Genomic DNA, 18,283 nt, shown 5'->3' with positions numbered 1-18,283 from the left:
TGGCTATTACAGTCAAGTCTGTGTGTGAAAGCACATGTGGTATCTTGATTTTGCCAACAGCTACTGGTATACATCAAATCATTCCGAAAGTCATCGCTGGTCACAGGACGTCTCTGTATTTCAGTGTACATGGATGAGCAGTCCATGGTCTTGCTGCTTCCGTTTTTCGACCGCAGGCACGACCCATCTCTCTTTTTATTTCCCTTTCTCTCCAGCACCCATTACCAAACGTGGTGAATGGCACGCTTCCACGCGGGCATCGCCGCAAGACGTGCGCGGTATGCGTGGACCTCGTCCCAGTCAAGCTCACGTCGGCCAGTGTCGACATCCATCTGTGCCGTGCGGAGCCAGCCGGTGCGCTTCCAGAGGAAGCCACCGAGCCAGAAGATCATGACAACAGGGAGGGCGAGGTACGACTTGAAGAAGCCTTCAGCACCGTTCAGCTCGTCCGTGCCAGGGGGGGCAATCGCAGTGTAGAACTATTCATCTCGTTAGCGCCTCATTTCTCATTCGTCAGCCGGGGATTGAAAACACATACCTGAGCAGCAAGGACAACAAAGCACAAGAAGAGGCCAATCCAGGAGCCGGTGGTGCCACCGATCGCCTTGAAGGGGATCTCGTCGATGGTGTGACCGTGGTACGCCCAAGCCTTGCGGAAGCGGATGTGTGCCAGGCAGATGGATCCCCAGGTAAAGACGGCCGCCAAACCCGAGAGAGCCAGCAGCCAGTCGAACACAACCGGTCCGCTTGCGTTGAGGTTGACGTACGCCAGCGGTCCAAAGATGAGAATGGCGAAGACGGACGGCAGGGGACGTCCGGAGCGGTCAATGTAGGTAAAAATCTTGGGCGCATATCCCTGCTGAGCCAGGGCAGTGAGGGTACGCGATCCACCATACACACCCGACACACCAATCGACAGAACGGACACGAGAATGACGCAGTTCATGAAGTGGTCGAAGCCCACGAGGCCGGCGTACTTGCCAACAAGCACAAAGGGGGAGGCCTTGACGTCAGAGTACGACGACTCGGAGAGCAAAGAAGGGTCGTCGGACGGGATCAGCAGACCGACAAAGAAGAGACCCAAGATGTAAAACAGCGAGATACGCCAGAACACCTGCTTGATGGCACCGGGCAGCGACTTGACAGGGTTCTTGGCCTCAGCCGCGGCCAGACCGACGAGCTCGGTACCGGAGAAGGAGAAAGCTGCCGTGACGAAGACGGAGCAGAAACCCTTGAAGCCGTTGCGAAAAGCGCCGGGGTCATACCACAGCTTGGCACCCTGGTACTCGTGGTATCTACCGCTCTCCGGTCCGCCACCGAGCACGAGGACGAGGCAGATGATCATGAAGATGACGGTAGCCCCGAGCTTGATGCAAGACGACCAGAACTCCTCCTCGGCGTAACCAATCGAACCGAAGATATTAATGATGATGATGGCGACAAGAAAGACGGTGATCCACACAGCGACACTGATGTCCTTGTTCCAGTATTGAACAACGAGACCACTGACTGTCAACTCGAGCGGAAGAACGATGGCCCATTGGAAGACGTAGTTCCAGCCCATGGCGAAACCCCAGGAAGGATCGATGAAGCGGGTCGAGTAGGTGTAGAAGCCACCAGAGACGGGGTACATAACAGCGAGTTCACCGAGGGCATACACTTTTTTGCCAATGTCAGCTACTGCTCGTTCGCTGTGGAGGACAGTTTCGACTACTTACCGACGTTGAACATCATGATACCGACGAGGAAAAAGTCAATGAACAGGGAACCGGGACCCTGTGTCAGGTCAGCAACAACACTCGACGAATACGACGACCAAGGCGAGCAACGCCTCCGTCCATGGCAGTACTTACACCCTTGCTCAGAGCACCACCGGAACCGACGAAGAAACCAGCACCGATGGAGCCACCGATGGCGATCATGTGGAGATGACGCTTGCTCATGGCACGGTCGAGCTCGACGACACCGCGGCCATATTCGCGCTTCTTGAACGATGTCAAGTTCAGGCCGGCACGGGTTGCCCAGGACTCCTCGCTGATGGCACCACGAACGTCCTTTCCGCTGCTAGAATCGTAGGCAGGGGCGCGGCCAATGGCCTTCTCGTCGGCCTCGACCTTTGTGGGGATGACCCCTTCTTGAGCAGCCATGATGGCGATGTACAACTTCCGTGGAGGACTGGAAGCAGACTCAAGACCTGTGAAGGGTATGGACAGACAACGGATGTCTGTTGCAAAAGAAAGATATGCGGGAGCACGACCCGAGAGGGAATGAAAAGGAACGGAGAGGGATGCCGAGCTGACACGGACAAGATGAGACGGGGGGAAGGGAAGAGCTTTATGAAGGAAATGCTGATCGAGACAGGAACTGACGCGCAAGGACTAAGGGTTCTTGTCAAGGGCGGCGCAAGCGGATCCAGTCATGCACGGAAGGCCACCAACAGATCGCAATCCATTGACGATGGATAATTACACACACAAAAGGAGGAGGAATAGGTGAGAGGGTCAGGGATGGAATTACGATGGGGGATGGTCTGTCCGGCTTTGCCCCTCTCTCTTGGGGTGAAGTACGCTGATCTTAGCAAGGACGAGCTCCGAAGCAGGCAATCCTGGACAACAACCCAACCGTTTACTGTCGCAGACGATGATGGTGGGATGGGGGGCGATTTGGCTTTCGGCCGTGCATCGATACGTACCGCATCTTACGGGAAGAGGGAAGGCCAAGCCATTGTCGAGTGTCAAGTGGGCGGCGGGATGGCCGCGGACAGCTTTCCGATAGGCATGATACGCTAACCAAGGGCACAGGTATGTATGGGTTCGCCCGACAAGAAGCACTACGCGGTCGCGGTCAGGGTCGCAGTTGAAGAGGATGGGGGTACGGCAGCACCTGAGGAGAACAAGGGTAGAACCACAGTAACGGATAGTCGACCTGTTCTCCAGACCCTCTTACTCCTTTCACCACTGGTGAGTGCGCCTCTTCGGACGATTGCGCATCTGGAGTCGAAGCCCCCAGATAGCATGAGCGGCGCTGGTTGGCCAATGACCATGGTGTCACTTGAAGCCGTTAGCAAATGGCTCCGCAGAGTGGCCGCCCCCTCGCTATCCGCCCACTGTGCGCTCTCCTCTCAACGTTATCTCAGAGTCCGACTCCTCGTCCCCCTCGAAAACCAGTGGGTGGGACTGGGGCGCAAGTGGAGTGAGCACGAGTCCTTGGGAATTACGACAGGGGAGAAAGGGCCGGCAGGTGGTCCAAGTCCGCGACACTGGAGACGAGTCGAATCCAGGTGCGCTACGAATAAGCTGGGATGACTTGCTTAACACTTGGGCAGTCTGCATGCGCGGTCATCTCAGCCAGTGTACGGATAGTCGAATCCGATTTGTGTAGATGTCGAAGAGTGATGGAATTGACCGCCATCAACAAGCCACACGGGTGAAGTCTCTTGCCTTTCGCTCCCTGCCGCAGACAACGAGCTGATCTTGGCCGCCCCGGGTTTCTCTGCAACCTTGCAAACACCCGACGTCGTACAGCACATGGGTGAGACAGGGGACTAGGATGCCAACAACTCCACGCACGCACACACACACACACACCACACCTACGGCCACAGACAGTTTCGGTCTCAAGGTTTCTGGCGTTTCTGCGCTAGCTTTGGCTGCCGGTGCTGTCGCGTGATGGCTTGTGAATCGTCAACTACGTCAACCCCGCGCACCGTAGCAACATGGCTTCTAGATCTGGCTGAGATCGTTGCTCGGAGAAGGCCTATGGTTCCGCCGCCGCGAGTTGCAAAAAGCATCGGCATCGGCATGCACACTTGATTACATGTGTCGGATACTGCGCTTGTTCCCATCACTGGAGCCTGCGCATGGCACCAGGGGGTTGTGGGAAATTGAGTCGCGTCCCCTGTCCGACTCGGCTGAGAGGTGCCCATTCACTGTCGCGTCCTTGTCTGTCGCCCGCCGGTATAGGCCCTATCGCGATTGTGTCACCTCTATCCGTACAGCTTCCACGCGAATTACCGTCTCAGTTGACACATATACTCATCCATGGCCTACGCCCCAACCAACAATCGGACAGTAGCCCCGGTATGATGGTGTGTGATTTCACTCGCGCGATAAGCCATTGGTGACAGCATAGGATTATGACGTCTGCTGGCCATGCGATAAGAACTGGATGGGTGCCTACGGCTCATACCATTTGCCGACTCGTTTCGAACAAGCCATCAATGCGCCGACCAGTATCAATTAGCGTGCGCCGCCAATCGAGGGGGCGAATAGGATACAATCCATACGTTAGATGCTCTTGGTGTCTTGATTGTCTTCCATCACAACACCAACCGGGAGATCCAGTCTGCCCACTCGCGCGGGGGGTGCATATCCGGTAACCTGCTTTTAGGTATTCTACCTACTACGTAGCATTCCCTGCCAGTTACGGTAGTGCCCAAGACAGGCCACTTTCTGCTTGGCCTCTAAGGAACCAGTCTGCATGCAAATCGGTTGGCATGCATATCCCGGCACATCACACCCTCCTCGGCCAGACCAAAACCTTCTGTCGGTCCTTCTAGCGCCCTTCTATTTGCCCCTATTGACCCAATCTCACGCTCCCTCCCTTGATCCATCTTGATTCGTCTAACTGACGACGATTAGAGCTTCTCTGAGACTCCCGTAAGTCGCGCCCGCTCGTTGTTGGTATGGAGGCATGCGCCTCTTCTCTGTGTTGCCCTATATCAGACAGACGGTCGCTCCGGACGGAACGCTTATCTGCACAGCTCTCTCCAGTGGCCCAGAGACACCATCGTCATGCGGGTCCTTTGGGGCTGCCACACCCATACCCCCAGCAACCTAGGGGTGCTCCAGTCTAACTGGGGGTCAACTCGGGGAACGAACCAAGAGTGTATCTTCTTCCAGCTCGCCCCGACGAGTATGTGTCGCACAGAGGGGGGTTGCCGGGGATGACACCGCCAGGGCGAATTTGGGTCTACACTACGGATACTAGTATCCGTACACTGCACTCTATGGTTCGCGACGCAGCGGGGGCGCGGAGTGTTATTGCACGACTCGGTCATCACTCACCAGTCAAAGTGGCTGGCCTGGATTGCCTCGAGTCAGCCCAGTTGATTGTGTCTGGCAAAACACATAGTACATTGCTGCGGCACCCGCCTCAAACTGCTGTCAGCCCGACGAACCCCTTAAGGGAGATTGTCGGGAATTGCCATAAGCATAAACTATGCACTTTTGGAGGCCTTATTGAAGATGGGTTCCAAAGGCGTTCGTCCGCTCCCACCGTCGTCCATGTGCACAGCCCCGTCTCCGGTTGCAGCGCCAACGCTGTCGACCGAGCATGCTCCATCCTCGGGAGAAGCACAAGAAATAACCCACATTGGGGGGGGGGGGGGGGGGGGCGGCACTCGTAGACGACCCGGTATCCAAGATTACTTGGGGCCCTCATCACTCGATGCGGCAATAGGCCCTTCTCCGCCAGCCTTGGCTGAAGCAGTCGGTCTTACCTTCTCCATGCTTTAGCCGTGCTTCGGCAAACAACCAATGCCAACCAACGGTGTGACGGGAGGGGAGAGAGACGGATCACCATCACCACATTCCATTATCGGAGACCGAGTGGGTCGGCACCACACTAGGTACTCGGGACGTTGGATCCTTGCCGCGGCATGTCAAAGAACACGCCATTGGCGCCGCCAGAAGACGTAACATCGCATCTGAGGGGTGAGCTTCTCTGCATGGAAGCCATGATGGTACATGACCTACACTACTACTCTGGAGGGCGCCGGTTTTTAAAACACGACCCTTCCGACGCGCAGCGGTGGAGAAGCGCCAACTTGTTCGTAAAGAGCCCCGACAAAACACAATCCGAGGTGGCGGATTGGATTTGCCGGGCATTCCTCTGGGGAAACGCGGCGACGGCCCCCATAGAGGAATGCCCGGCGACGGCCCCCCATTCGCGCGCGAGACGATTCTCGTACGTAACGACATGTATTAGGCGTTGGCCTCAGCTCTCGGTTCTTATCTCTCCCACTCTCCAAGGCTTCCCTGGCATGGACCGGCGGGGTGACCTCCTAGGCTCGGACAGACCGAATCCTAGTTCTTGTGGATATCAAGGACCCGCTTCGATTATTGCCCCCCTGGCTGTAGACCGTTGGTGCAATGTCGCAGCGGCTGCCGCTTTCTCCAGAACAGCTGATATTGAGAGCCAACATGGCGTGAGTTTGGGTTCCAATCAACAGACGATCTATACTTATCCGGCGCCAACGACAGAACCAACTTGTCATGGGGAAATTACCTCGCGCGTGTATCAGTAGCAGTAGCAGTAGCAGTAGCAGTAGCAGTAGCAGTAGCAGTAGCAGCAGGAGTAGCAGCAGGAGTAGCAGCAGGAGTAGCAGCAGGAGTAGCAGAAGTAGAAGCAGAAGTAGAAGCAAGGGGTTTCGTGAGTTTTCCCGCCCAGGCAGCCGTTGTTGCGTGAGCGATCGACGTCCTTTGACTGCTCGGGGTGTTGGCTTCCGAGGAGGGGGTGGGCTGGGATGTCGTGTTGTGGTTTCCTGCGCTCTGCGACGTCGCCAACCTTCTAGAAGAAGCTTCTAGAAAAAGAGGAGGAGGAGGAGGAAGAAGAAGAAGAAGAATGCGCGTTCTAAGGCGCGCGCTGCAAGGGCGGCTTTGTCGGGTCGGAGACATCTGCACAAGCGCCAAGGGGGTATCGACCGAATCGCCTAGTTTCTCGGCCATCGAAGCTGAAGACAGGGCGACCGTGGTCCTTGACGATGACGCCCTGTCCTGCAATGGCTAAGGCGACGAGCGGGAAGCCAGCCCGCCAGCCGTTCGCACAGGAGGGATGCCGCTGCCGCTCCTAGGCGCCGAAGGGCTTAGGCTTGATGATCACCGTAGCATGGCATGGCCAAGGGCTGCTGCACTGATAAGGCGATGCCGTGCTGCAAAGGGGGGGAGGAGGACGGGAATTTTTGGCCTTACGTAGTAGTCCCAGGGCTGAACGCCCGCAAGCAGGCAGCGGGAGGGACGGCCAGGCCGGCGCTGCTACTGGGCTTTGCGACAGATTTAGCAACACGGTCGGATGGCGGCGGCTTCTTATCATCTCGCTGCTTGCGTGTGTGCGGCCCCAGACCTGTGACTCGTGCTCCGACTAGCACCCGGTGAAAGCCACACGAGGCGGGCAGGCCGCGAGAGACCGGCCACTGTGGACCTAGTCTTCTGGTGGGAAATCCGTGATGCCGGTGATACATGGCGGCGGATGAAGGAATTATATTGGGTAGGGATCTTGTTGATGCAGCAGGTCAAGACACTCTCGGGTCCCGTCAGTCTGGACGCTGGTTTTCTTGGAGGACCTCCGCAAGTACCTAGGCCATGGCAACCCAAGGGGCCAGATGGCTGACTGGACCTGAGCTACAAGACGTATGTGTGTACAAGGATTCCTGTTGCCGTTGCTGTCCCTCTCTGTGAAACCGCAAGCCACAATGGGAAAATGTAGCCACCTTCCACCGCTAGGAGCTCATTTGTGCCTGGTGCGTGCCAGACTGAGGATTGGATTACGGGTCCTTTTTGGAGCCCTCTTGTGAGCCTCTTTTTTTCCCCATCCAGCCTGGCTTGCTGCTCAAGCGTCGGCAGTGCAATATCAACATGCGTTGACCGACGTTGTCCGTCCCCCATTTCCCCGCGAATCCACGTCTTTGAAAGGATAAGGAATAAACCCCATTCATTACTTGATCAAAACCCTTAACGAGCATCTCATTACGTACATGCTACGGCCTTATTTTTTGGGGGGACCGGACCGGCATCTCCACACCGAGAAAAGGGGCGGCTCCATTTCCCCGCGATCTGCATCTCGTGAACCGACGCTTGCCGCGAACCAATTCTTTTGCATGTTTTTACGTATTAAAAAAGGGAGGGGGGGGGGAGGAGTGTTGCAATTATGGACCTATAAAAGAACGGCGCGGCGTTGGCGGCACAGGTCCCTGGTCTGAATGCGCACGACGTCCAGCGACAGACCGTCCCCGTGTATGGGGAGGACGATGACCAGCAGCACCAGCCGGAGCGGTGGGGAGACCTGCACGATGATGCACCACCGCCGTACGAGACGTCCTCGACCGCCTCCGCGTCCGCGTCCCGGCCCTCTGTCTGCGAGCTGGGGAACGCGGACGGCTCGCGGGGCTCCCGTAGCAGGAGAGGGTGTTGCTTCTCGGACCGCGGCGGCGGTTGCTGTTGATAGTAAAGACCGCATGCCATTTTTTATTAGACGCGATTGGTCTGGCTGGTGGACTTGCCAATACGTGGCTTCATAAAGCCCAGTCTTGGGCAAAGTTCAACCAGGTCAAATTCCATAATGAAATGTCTCCATAGCACCATAGCCAGGCACTACAAGCGGTCTTGGGAGAGGCCCTTCGGAGTGGTGCCAAATCTGCCTTGCCGGTGATTCCTAGGTGGACTTCGTTACCGAAGGACAATGTCAGACGGGCGGACGTTTGTCCTCTGATGTTGTTCACAAGCGAGTTTATTGGCCAAAAGCCCTATCTCACCGCAGGGCCTCCACGAAGTCATCGGGCTTTGCTCTATGTTAACTTGTCAGCAAACCAGCTTTGGTATAGTTCATTCTCAGTTAGCTCCACTGGTTAATTTGGCCTCAACGACGGTCCACTCTATAACAAGACACCACCCACCACTGTCCAATATTGAATGTCTCGACTGAACTATTTCTTCTTTTGGGGCATACTAATGCCGTCATAAGACGTTGAATCAATGTTTTGTCCGTTGTTTTGATGGCCATCCGTTTCAGACCCTGCACGTTAAGGTGAGAGTTGCTTGACACGTTCTTGAGATGGCCAGCTTTACTCGGCTCGTCACTACACATGAGATGCGGGATTTGACCGCATCACACCTCTTTGCCTGAATACTTCCCATGGCCAAAGCGCCGCCCGAGTAACCCAGAGACTCCGCCGGTCATTAGCCGTAGCGACGTACAATCACCAATAGCATCGAGATCATGAATCACACCGGCTTGTCAGGAAGCCATACATCTGAAAGACCATGTTCGAGTATATATTGACATATTTGATAACATTATAAGTCAACGTAGGGGGGTATTTCGTCATCCTTCACATCATTATATCCGCCATTCACAACACCTTTCCTAAGTATACCTCCAAAGGCAAAGTCTCCTCATCCCGTCATATCTACTAAAACTTGAAAGCACGAAATGCAAACTCGTCATTCCTCTAGTGGAATTCGCCGATGCGGGGGCCGAAGTACTCGCCCTCGGGGAGGGTGAGAAGACGGCATGGCTTGCCCTCACAACCCTCGGAGACGACGCTGTTACCCCACCACTCAAGCTCAACGACTTGCCACTGAAGGGCGAAGAAGATGACGATTCCGGAAATGGCAATACCGCAGGAGAAGGCGGCGGAAAGGACGAAGTTGTACTGCGGACAACGTTAGCTTGAGGGATGCCATTGCCGGGGGCCGACGACAACTCACCTTGGACCAGAGACCCAGGAAGCGACCCTTGAGGTATACCCAAGAGAAATAAGCAATAGGAACCGAGGGCCACACAAAGGACATGTTGTAGGGAGCCCAGACGAGGCATCCGTACATCATGGCGACGGGGTGGATCTGGCGGACCCATTTCCACTTGGGGAAGACCTTGTTGAGACCCCAGAAGAAGAGGACAACGATGACGCCTATCGAAGGGGTTAGTAAGCTAGGGTACGGCCAGGAATACGGTCAGGGGTAGAGCTTACCGAGAGGGAATCCGACCAGAGTCGCAGTGTACTGGCCACCCGCGCCCCAGATCTTCTTAGGTCCAACAGTGCCCCAGAGGACCGAAGCGGTGAAGAAAGTCTTCGGGCTTGTTAGCTTAGAGTTACAGAGGGGGGGAGGGTAACGGAGGGCCGAGGCTTGGATGACTTACGTTGATACCGGGGCAGGTCATCTTGAACTTGGCATCCTCGGTGCAAATACCAGGAAGCGACATCTGGAACTTGATCACAGCCAAGCAAACAAAGGTGGAGACGAATGTGGCAAGCATTTGTGCCCAGAAAGTGTGGCGGGGAGGGATCTTGACATAGTGTGCGAGCTTCAAGTCGTTCGAGAACCACACGGCGTGCGCGCAGGTCACATAGCCAAAGGACTTGAAGTAGTTCATGGCCAGCGCGTTACCCTCCACCCAGGACCCGCCAATGAACTCGGCGAGCACGTTGAGGGTGACCTCGATACCGGTCATGGCCTTGATGATGCCGACCGGGATGACGAAGATGAGGCAGAGAATAATACCGTAAAAGACGACACCGACGGTGGTGTAGGTGGGCCAGGCAGCGATGCCGGCACAGCCAAGGGCAACGGCCACGACCAAGACAGACAAGTACCACCACTCGGGCACTTCGGGGTAGGCTGGATCACGTTAGCGGCATATGACGAAGCGGGAGATGGAAACACCAACCCTTCATGAGACGGTTGTGGACGTCGAGGACTTGGTCCTTCTCAATGTCGCTATCCTTCTTGAAGCTGCCGATCAAAGCCTTGAAGCCAAGGACGATCTCATGACGGTGATACAGTGCGGCATAGGTGATGGTGGCCGTGTAGACGGCGAAGAAGAACATGTAGATGGTGATGTTGGCGGCTCCCAGGAAAGGAGGAGAGTAGGCCTCGTACGCCTCCTTGTCGAAGAGTCCGTGCTCGTTGACAGCACGCGACACGTTGTAGAGGGATCCGAAGTGGTCGTAGACCTTGTTCGAGTTGATGGGCAGGTATCCCGTGTTGTAAGTGTTGGTGTACCAGATAGCCAGCACGACGAACATGGAGAAGAAGGTGCCGAGGAACTTGCTGAAGGTCGAGAAGAAGGGAACCATCAACGGGTCGGCGTTGTCGTACAAGCTGCATCGTGTTAGTAAGTAGGCAAATGTGTTGGCGGGGGCTTCGGCGGCTGATGCTTACAGGATGTTCCAGTCCAGGGTCGGGAAGGGGTTGAGGCCAAGACCGCTGTTGAAGCCCGTGACGGTCGCGAGATTGCGGTTGTTGGGGGCGATCCAGGTCATCCAGCTGAAAGCGCTGAGGGCCGTGAAGAGGTAGTTGGGGAACCAGAACCACACAAACATACACGCGAAGGCGAGGTAGAAGAACTTCTGCCTGCTGACGCGCCACATGCTACGGAATGGGCCGTCGACGGCCGGGTTCTTGTCCGTGTGGAAAGCAGAGTTCAAGGCAATGGTCACCAGCGATGCCGGCCAAACGCAGTACGAGGGGTAGACAAGGAAACGACGGCAGAGGCCAGCAAGTCCGTAACCGATAAAATTCGTTGAGAGTGAGATGAGCAGCTGGTATCCGAAGTTGGCGGCGTACGACTGGTTGAAGAACTTGGGCAGCCTCGAAGGTGGGTTAGCACAAGACCCGGAGCCCTGAAAGGACATGTAACAGAAAGCACAACTCACCATTGGGTCCAGATGATGTAGTTGGTATACGGAATGTTGTAGGCAACGTTGGCCATGATGGTGATGAGCATGTGCTCTTTGCGGTTGAAGGGGCCGGGGTTGAGCGAGAGACGCTGGCCGGCGACGGTGAAGCCGACATCGGGGAGGGTCTTCTCCCAGAGCTTGCCGACAGGGTAGGCGAGCAGCTGGGCGACGTTGGCCAGAATGGTGATGGAGGGGTAGCGGACGGAGAAGAGCTGGTTGACGAAGGCGAGCAGGGCGGAGAAGATGAGGCCGATAACCCAGGCACGGATGGTGGAGACGGGCATGGCAGGGTCGTCGTGGTTGTCGACGACGGCGCGCACCTCGGCGTAGGGAGAGTTGCCGGTGATGAGGGCGGCCTCGAGCTTCATCTCCTGGATCAGGGTCTCGTGCTTCTCGGGGTTCTCAAAGACGTCGTCGTTGGCGAGGAACGCCTCGATCTTCTCGATGATGACAAGCGGGAAGTTGGGGTCCTTCTCGTGGATCTTGTGGACGTTGAACATCATCTCGCGGACCTCCTCGAGGGACAGCTGCGAGGCGAGCTCCTTGGCCTCGAGCAGGTCGTCCTCGGTGACGTTCAAGTCCTTCTCGACGTGCCCATTGTACTCGGCGCCATCAGGGTGGCTTTCGACGAACTGAAAGAGGAAGCATCAGCACATGTGTCAGAGCCGAGGAGGCTCGAGGGACTTACGGGAGCGGTCTTCTCGTTCGATACCACGCCGCCTTGGGCGGCGGGCCGTTCTTCACGGATGTCGGACATGATGTTGCGCTGGGTCAGTACTCTTCACCTCTTGACAAGGTATGGAAGGCCGATTTGCTGAACCCGTGAACTCTTAGGCTGGAGATTTGCCAGTGACCGAGAACAGGAGCGTCCGGCTTGAGGAGGGGCGAGGGCATCTCGGCCTTTTAACATGCCTTTCCAACGCGGTGAGCTCTCCAGTTACATTGTGTGCTTATCGGCAGTGGAGATATAGGTTCCCGACGGCTTGGCAACGGGCATGCAGAGAGGGACCATTGCACGAGGGTTGCAGCATCGCCACCAGACAATCCTCGAAGAACTGGGATGTCGGGCAGAGCTTCTCCCTTCTTGAACATGGGTGAGCAAGGGTGTTCCGGGGCTGGAACCGAGTTGGACGGCCCCCTCCCCCTCCTCCCTACCCCCCCATACTGCGGCCGTAGTATTGACCTTCTACATTTCGACAAGCCCGATATCAAATGGTCTAAAAGAGGATCAATCTGCATTCTCACATGGCCCTTATTGGGCGCACTCCATCGATGGCACGGCCCTCGGTATAGGGTAGGTTGAGGCGACATATCGTAAGAGGAAGACGAGACAGAAAGATACCAACACGGCCAGATCATCGCGGCACATGTCCCGGTACGCATGAGGCGGGCTTTTCAAAAGAACCCCAAACTTCCAGACAGTTGTCCGAGGGCCTAGGCGGATCGTCTTCTCTCCGCCTTTCCTGGCATGGCATGGCATGCCGTGGGCGGAAAAGAAGCCCTCCACCCCTCCTCCTCTCTCCGGCCTCCACCATCTGGACTCCCTACGGGGCCACTTGTAGACGGGACCCCCGGCCTCTTACAAGGGTGACATTTTTACAGCTGATATCTAGCCGTCGCTGCGAATGCTACCGCTTTTACCGTGGATGTCACACTCTATGCGGATACGGATACACTGTACACGTTCCCAACACGCCGGGTATCTTGGTCTCAGGCCATCGAGTGCGCGCTTCCACTGGCTTTGCCAAGCACTGCTATTCCGGAGCGGCTTGTTCCAGTCAGGAAGGTATGCGAGGTCTCGGCGAGGAACTTTTGGAAGCGTCAATCAGTGCGGCTGCAAGCCCGAGTTTGCCAATCAGGTGGCCGGCGTTGGTTCTTTTGCGTTTCACCCGCGTCGCTCGCCATCACGATGGATTCGTAGTGGTGCGACACTCACGCCCGCCCGTCCGCCTACCCGCAGGCCGTGTCTCACAAACTGTCGATTGGGTTTTCAAAGGAGCTTATTGGAAAAAACCGTTGGAGAACACGCTTGGCCCAAGTAGGGCCTCGTTATCACCGGGACCTGCCTGTCCAACGGTCCACGGCCACTTGCCGTGTCGCCTTGGCTCATTCGCCAGGCGAGTCAGAGAAACCTGGGGGATGCAGCGAGGCTGTAGCTGACGCGCCACGTTACAACGTAGTGCCCCGGTGGTCTTTGCAGCCGGGCGGCCTGCGCCGAGGGAAGTGTCATCGAAGTGGTGTCGAAGTATCCGTAGCACAGAAGGACGGTAGACGAAGGTTGACCGTCCCCTCCCTCTGATGAGCGGTTGGACGGGTTGGTGTTTGACGAAATCGCCACTCGGATTTGGCCTAGCGCACTCAAGATAGACAGACACACACACACGGTCGAAGGACCCTGGGCAGCTGGCGTCCTCCCTCGCCCTCCCCGCTGAGCGGTTCCAAGACCCTCAAGCTTTCCAAGCCTGCTGCCCAAGACCAACACGACATGTGCCCAGGACGTCCAAGACGTGCCATCCAAGGACAAGAAACGTCCAAGAGATCTGCTCCGAGAGCTCGTCGCTACGCCAAGCATTCACACCACCGATGGCAGTGGGAGGTGGCGACAATGTCAGTAGCTTCTGAGGAGACCCATTACATCTTCCAACGCGCGGAGCGAGCGTCCATCTATCCAGAGCCCATCAGTCATCGTGGGTTGCCGCCTTCGTTCCAATCTATTCGTCCTCCCTTACGGAACAAACCCCCTGTTCCACCTAAACCCCCACTCTCCGCTCCATCCCCCCAACTCTAATTACCCGCAATGCGCCTGGTTGTGCGGCTGGTTTGGCCATTCACAAGCCTGGATTTTGCCAGAGTCGTATCGTATTGTCTTGCTGATATGGCAAGTTGATTAACCTTGATTGCCTACCGTGTGAGCAATGCAGTGCTCTGCTTTGGAAGGGTCTTTTTGTCGACCACAGACAGGCCTTGCTCACCCCTCCACTAACCCTTACCTCGTGTCAGCAGGTTGCTTATTTTGCGGGCCAAGCAGCGGTTCTACGGTGAATCGGCCATCCTGCTTCGTTTTCCATTCAACGGTTGGGTTTGTCCCCATCAGGACCGCTGGTTAGGCTTGCTGTCGACCTCGAAAGACAGGCAGTCGGTTCCGCGCCTTGCCATGCTCGAGAAAAACCCGGACAAGGTTTTCCCCGCCTCGTCTTACATGGCTATAGGCCGTAGGGTCCTTTGAATATGGCGGAATTCCCTCAGGGCACCGTCCATCTTGGCATATGACAAACCACCAACCATATCGATGCCTCTGGGGCACTGACGTCTTGGCTTGCAGGGACATATCACCAGCCAATCCGAGCCCAACCACCCACCCGTCCTACAAGACCACATTTCCTCGGTTTAACCCTGACCGGGACTGATGTTCCTCGGGTTATCTCTTTTCGGCAGGTTATATCTCGGCGTCGCGATTGGTGGGCGCACGCTGTTGCGTTGCCTCCATAATACCGTACCGTTGTCGCGCCACCCAATGCAAAAGGCGCGTGACTACTCCGTACTCATATCCCTCATCAGTTTGGTGTTTATTTCTCTCTTCCCGTACGACCTGCAGATGCTTAAAGCGTGCTGCCAAGACACGCCCGGGACCTTTGTGCGGCGCGACTCCACGTCTGATGGCATCGCAATTCCCCGTTTTGGGGACTTATTCCAGGACATCACCAGAGCTGGTTCCGTACCTGGAATCTTGTCCGTGAAGGTCGGTTATAGTTTCTTGGCGATGTTCCCCTGCTGATTCGCGTCTGATTACTCGCCCAAGCGCACTGTTGCCTTGGCCGGCAGAACAAAGTCCGAGGCCATCGTCTGGCAGTCTGCATAGTAGTTCCAGGGAGCGGACGATTGGACGTAGGTGCTACATGAGAGGCTCAAAACGAAGCTTTGCACAAGACACGGGATGGCGCGCAACTCGCCGTGAAAGACTTCTTGGTTACTACTTGGCGATACCAATGCTCCGTCTGGGCGCATGTTGCCGCCTTGGTAAAATCTTGGGAGCCTCGGGGGGGAGGGAGGGAGGAGAGCGCTGTAGCCTGCGAGTGTTGATTTTCGCCCTTATCTTTTCCGGCTTCGCTCCTGAAATTCGGCGTTGGAATTGGTCGATATCGTCGCTGCGTCGCTAGCGCGTGTTGGTCTGGGATGCGTCGACAACCCTCAAGGGCACCCTGTCTATCGCAGACCTTGGCATGCAGCTACGAGTCGTACGGGCGCATGGCCCAAAATGGCTTTTTCGCCGCTTCATTTCTTCATGGAAGGATTATGAGGAGCAGCCGTCGAGAGGGTGGGTGTCGTGTGCTGCCGTCTCTCAACTGCGATCTGATCTCGATTCGAAGGAAATGATGACTTCAACAACTGGGATTATATTGAATGATGTCAAACAATATGATTGGCCGACCATACCTTATCTGAGGCCGCGAACAAGTATCATCACTACGGCGATTTCGGTGTCTCTTACCGGGCTACCATCGATCAGGCCCACGAAACCCCCGTCCGTCATCCCTTGACACTTACTTGGGTAAAGTACCGAGGCCAGACCCTCGTGGACCGCGGAGGGTTGTCAAGAGATATCTTTATTGCTGACAACCACCCCCAAGGCACCAGGCGATCATATACCTCGCTGCGTGAGGTCGCCTCCACCTGCGTAACTCTGGCGTCTTTTTGCATCTTATCAGACTAGGTCTGACCAGCGATCTGCTGTGTGCGTATGGAAGCGGTGTGATGAGCACTCCACAGCCGTCGTTGCCATGTTTTGGAGCTGAGTGCAGGATGCGTGTCTGTTTCGGCCACTTCTCGATGGCGACTTGCCACAAACGGGTACTTCTGTTGGACTGCGGCGTGGAGGTCCAAGACGAGACTTGAATCAAGGACCTTTTTACGATCAGTGACGTAGCAGCCGCTCTATCAAAGTAATGCAGCATTATTGTTTCCTCCCCTATCACTAGCAATATGTTAATGAACGCTCTAATGACCAAAATACTTCAAATCCCTGTGGACCAAACCCCATAACGCTAATCGAATCATCCAACCGGCATGCTACCAGCGAACCCATTGTGTTGAGACCCAAGTGTATCTGCAGTTGTATGTAACCTTTCTGCATACAACCCATCGCGTCCCGTGTACCATGTGGAAAGAAGCCCACACTGGTGGTGCAAAAGGCCTGGAGAAGAAGCACTTCTTCTCTTATCGCCGGCCCGACTGCATGGATTGAAGGATCGAGCGTGCGCCGGCAAAGTCCAGCTCCTGCAGAGTCTCGTCCCATAGTCGGGCTGCGCAAGCCCTTCCCTCTGGCGTGTATACAAACGCGGGGAAACTTTGTTACGCTCTGTTAGTATCCTGGGTCAGGAAGTCTGGGTTCATTGTGAAGGCAACTTACGGGTGAATTTTCCAGTCCATCAGGTAGCTGCCGTGGGTCTCGTCTCCCTTGAGCACCGCGGCATCGATGTATGTCGATGCGCCTTCCTTCAGGCTTCTCGCAGTCAAGGCTTTGACTGTCCCCATGAAAGCCTGCTGAGCACGACTAAGATGCTGATGGAGCCCCGAGCCTTTGGTCAGGCCCGGGTCCACGATATTCAGGATCACATCCTCCTTAGGGACGTAGGATGCAAGCTTGGTGATGGTGAGCTGGCCCAAGAGCTTAGACGTCTGGTATCGATCCATTGGATCAAAGGTGGTGTTGTCGTCCATTCCCGCAATCAATGGTACCTTGTCGTGCTCTAGAAACTTGGCGCCGAACGTGGAGCCCGAGCTGACGACGGTCAACCTGCTCGCCTTCCCAGCGGTTTTCTTCGACTTGAGGATGGGCAGAAGGAGGACGGTGAGAAGTGTGGTCGACAAGTAGTTGACCTGGACCATCTCCTCGTGGCCATGGGGTGAGAGACTGAAGGTCCCTGTCACCATGCCGGCGTTCAAGATGACGATGTCGATCCGAGAGAGGGTGGAGCAGCGATCCGCAAACGCCTGAATGGATTTGTACGACATCATGTCCAAGGCCCAGACCTCGATGTTAGCGGCGGGATGTTTCTTCTTGAGCGTCTCTGCCGCAGCCTCCCCCTTCCCTATCGAACGGACGGCGATGATGAGTCGGGACACATGGTGGTCTAGCAGCATTTCGGCACAAGTCAAGCCCAAGCCGCCGTTGGCTCCGGAGATGATAGCTGTATGTCCTGCGAGAGAGAGGTCTTTGGGCGGCATGAGAGGCGTGGAGCAAAGCTGAGATGCGAGAAATATTTTAGCGCCTCCCCCGGCGAGAGGTGTGAGAGCGATGGAGCTGGTCATGGTGGACGGAAGATGTTAATGAACTGAAAGTTGGATGTTCTCTGTCGCCGATGCTTTCTGCGATGTGTCGAAGAGTATACACACTTGGGAGCCCATTGTCGACGACTTGATCCCTTTTTATACTAGAGAGAGAGAGGGAAAGAGATAGAGAAAAAGATAGACTGTGCGTGCGACAGCATTGCTGTCATCACGAGTGATGGCGTCTCCAAGTCCGATTCCGAGCCCCACGCCGGCTGTGCGCAGTCAGCTCTGCCCTGCGGACGATGGGCGAAGGCATTGGGGGAAATTCTATCCATGATTGAGAATAGACTCGACTATTCCCCCAAAACAGAAAGCGATTGGTTTCCTATAAAGGAAAAGGACACCAGTTAAGGGCATCGGTCGGGAACCGGTGAGTAAGCCGGGGCGCGGTCGGTGCCAAGACCCATAAATCCGGCGATAGTCACATGATTAGGCGGGGTTATAGTCCATAGCAGACGTCCGCTAGGCCGAAAGAGGGAAACAATCGATTACGGG

General features: G+C 55.9%; 4 protein-coding genes across 4 annotated transcripts; all 4 read right to left on the bottom strand.

Moving 5' to 3' along the window:
- Positions 1 to 221: 221 nt before the first annotated feature.
- On the bottom strand, positions 222 to 2,147 carry GLRG_08243 (amino acid permease; the record flags this gene model as incomplete). Its single annotated transcript, XM_008098928.1, has 4 exons — positions 222 to 479; positions 539 to 1,659; positions 1,719 to 1,776; positions 1,854 to 2,147. The coding sequence occupies 4 exons, from the start codon at positions 2,145 to 2,147 to the stop codon at positions 222 to 224; spliced, it is 1,731 nt and encodes a 576-aa protein (XP_008097119.1).
- Positions 2,148 to 6,284: 4,137 nt separating this feature from the next.
- Positions 6,285 to 6,728, bottom strand: GLRG_08242 (uncharacterized protein; the record flags this gene model as incomplete). Its single annotated transcript, XM_008098927.1, has 1 exon — positions 6,285 to 6,728. The coding sequence occupies one exon, from the start codon at positions 6,726 to 6,728 to the stop codon at positions 6,285 to 6,287; it is 444 nt and encodes a 147-aa protein (XP_008097118.1).
- Positions 6,729 to 9,226: 2,498 nt separating this feature from the next.
- GLRG_08241 (OPT oligopeptide transporter) lies at positions 9,227 to 12,215 on the bottom strand (the record flags this gene model as incomplete). The annotated part of the gene is made up of 8 exons (XM_008098926.1): positions 9,227 to 9,430; positions 9,486 to 9,688; positions 9,749 to 9,848; positions 9,919 to 10,397; positions 10,447 to 10,880; positions 10,941 to 11,369; positions 11,435 to 12,090; positions 12,147 to 12,215. The coding sequence occupies 8 exons, from the start codon at positions 12,213 to 12,215 to the stop codon at positions 9,227 to 9,229; spliced, it is 2,574 nt and encodes an 857-aa protein (XP_008097117.1).
- Positions 12,216 to 16,672: 4,457 nt separating this feature from the next.
- Positions 16,673 to 17,767, bottom strand: GLRG_08240 (short chain dehydrogenase; the record flags this gene model as incomplete). Its single annotated transcript, XM_008098925.1, has 2 exons — positions 16,673 to 16,802; positions 16,866 to 17,767. 2 exons carry the CDS (start codon positions 17,765 to 17,767, stop codon positions 16,673 to 16,675), a joined length of 1,032 nt encoding a protein of 343 aa, XP_008097116.1.
- Between the last annotated feature and the right edge of the window lie 516 nt (positions 17,768 to 18,283).

The sequence above is a fragment of the Colletotrichum graminicola genome (genome assembly GCF_000149035.1).
Source record: "Colletotrichum graminicola M1.001 genomic scaffold supercont1.37, whole genome shotgun sequence".
In the NCBI taxonomy this organism is placed as follows: Eukaryota; Fungi; Ascomycota; class Sordariomycetes; order Glomerellales; family Glomerellaceae; genus Colletotrichum; species Colletotrichum graminicola.
The sequence above is the reverse complement of the archived record's forward strand: the minus strand, read 5'-3'. Positions and strand labels throughout refer to the sequence as shown.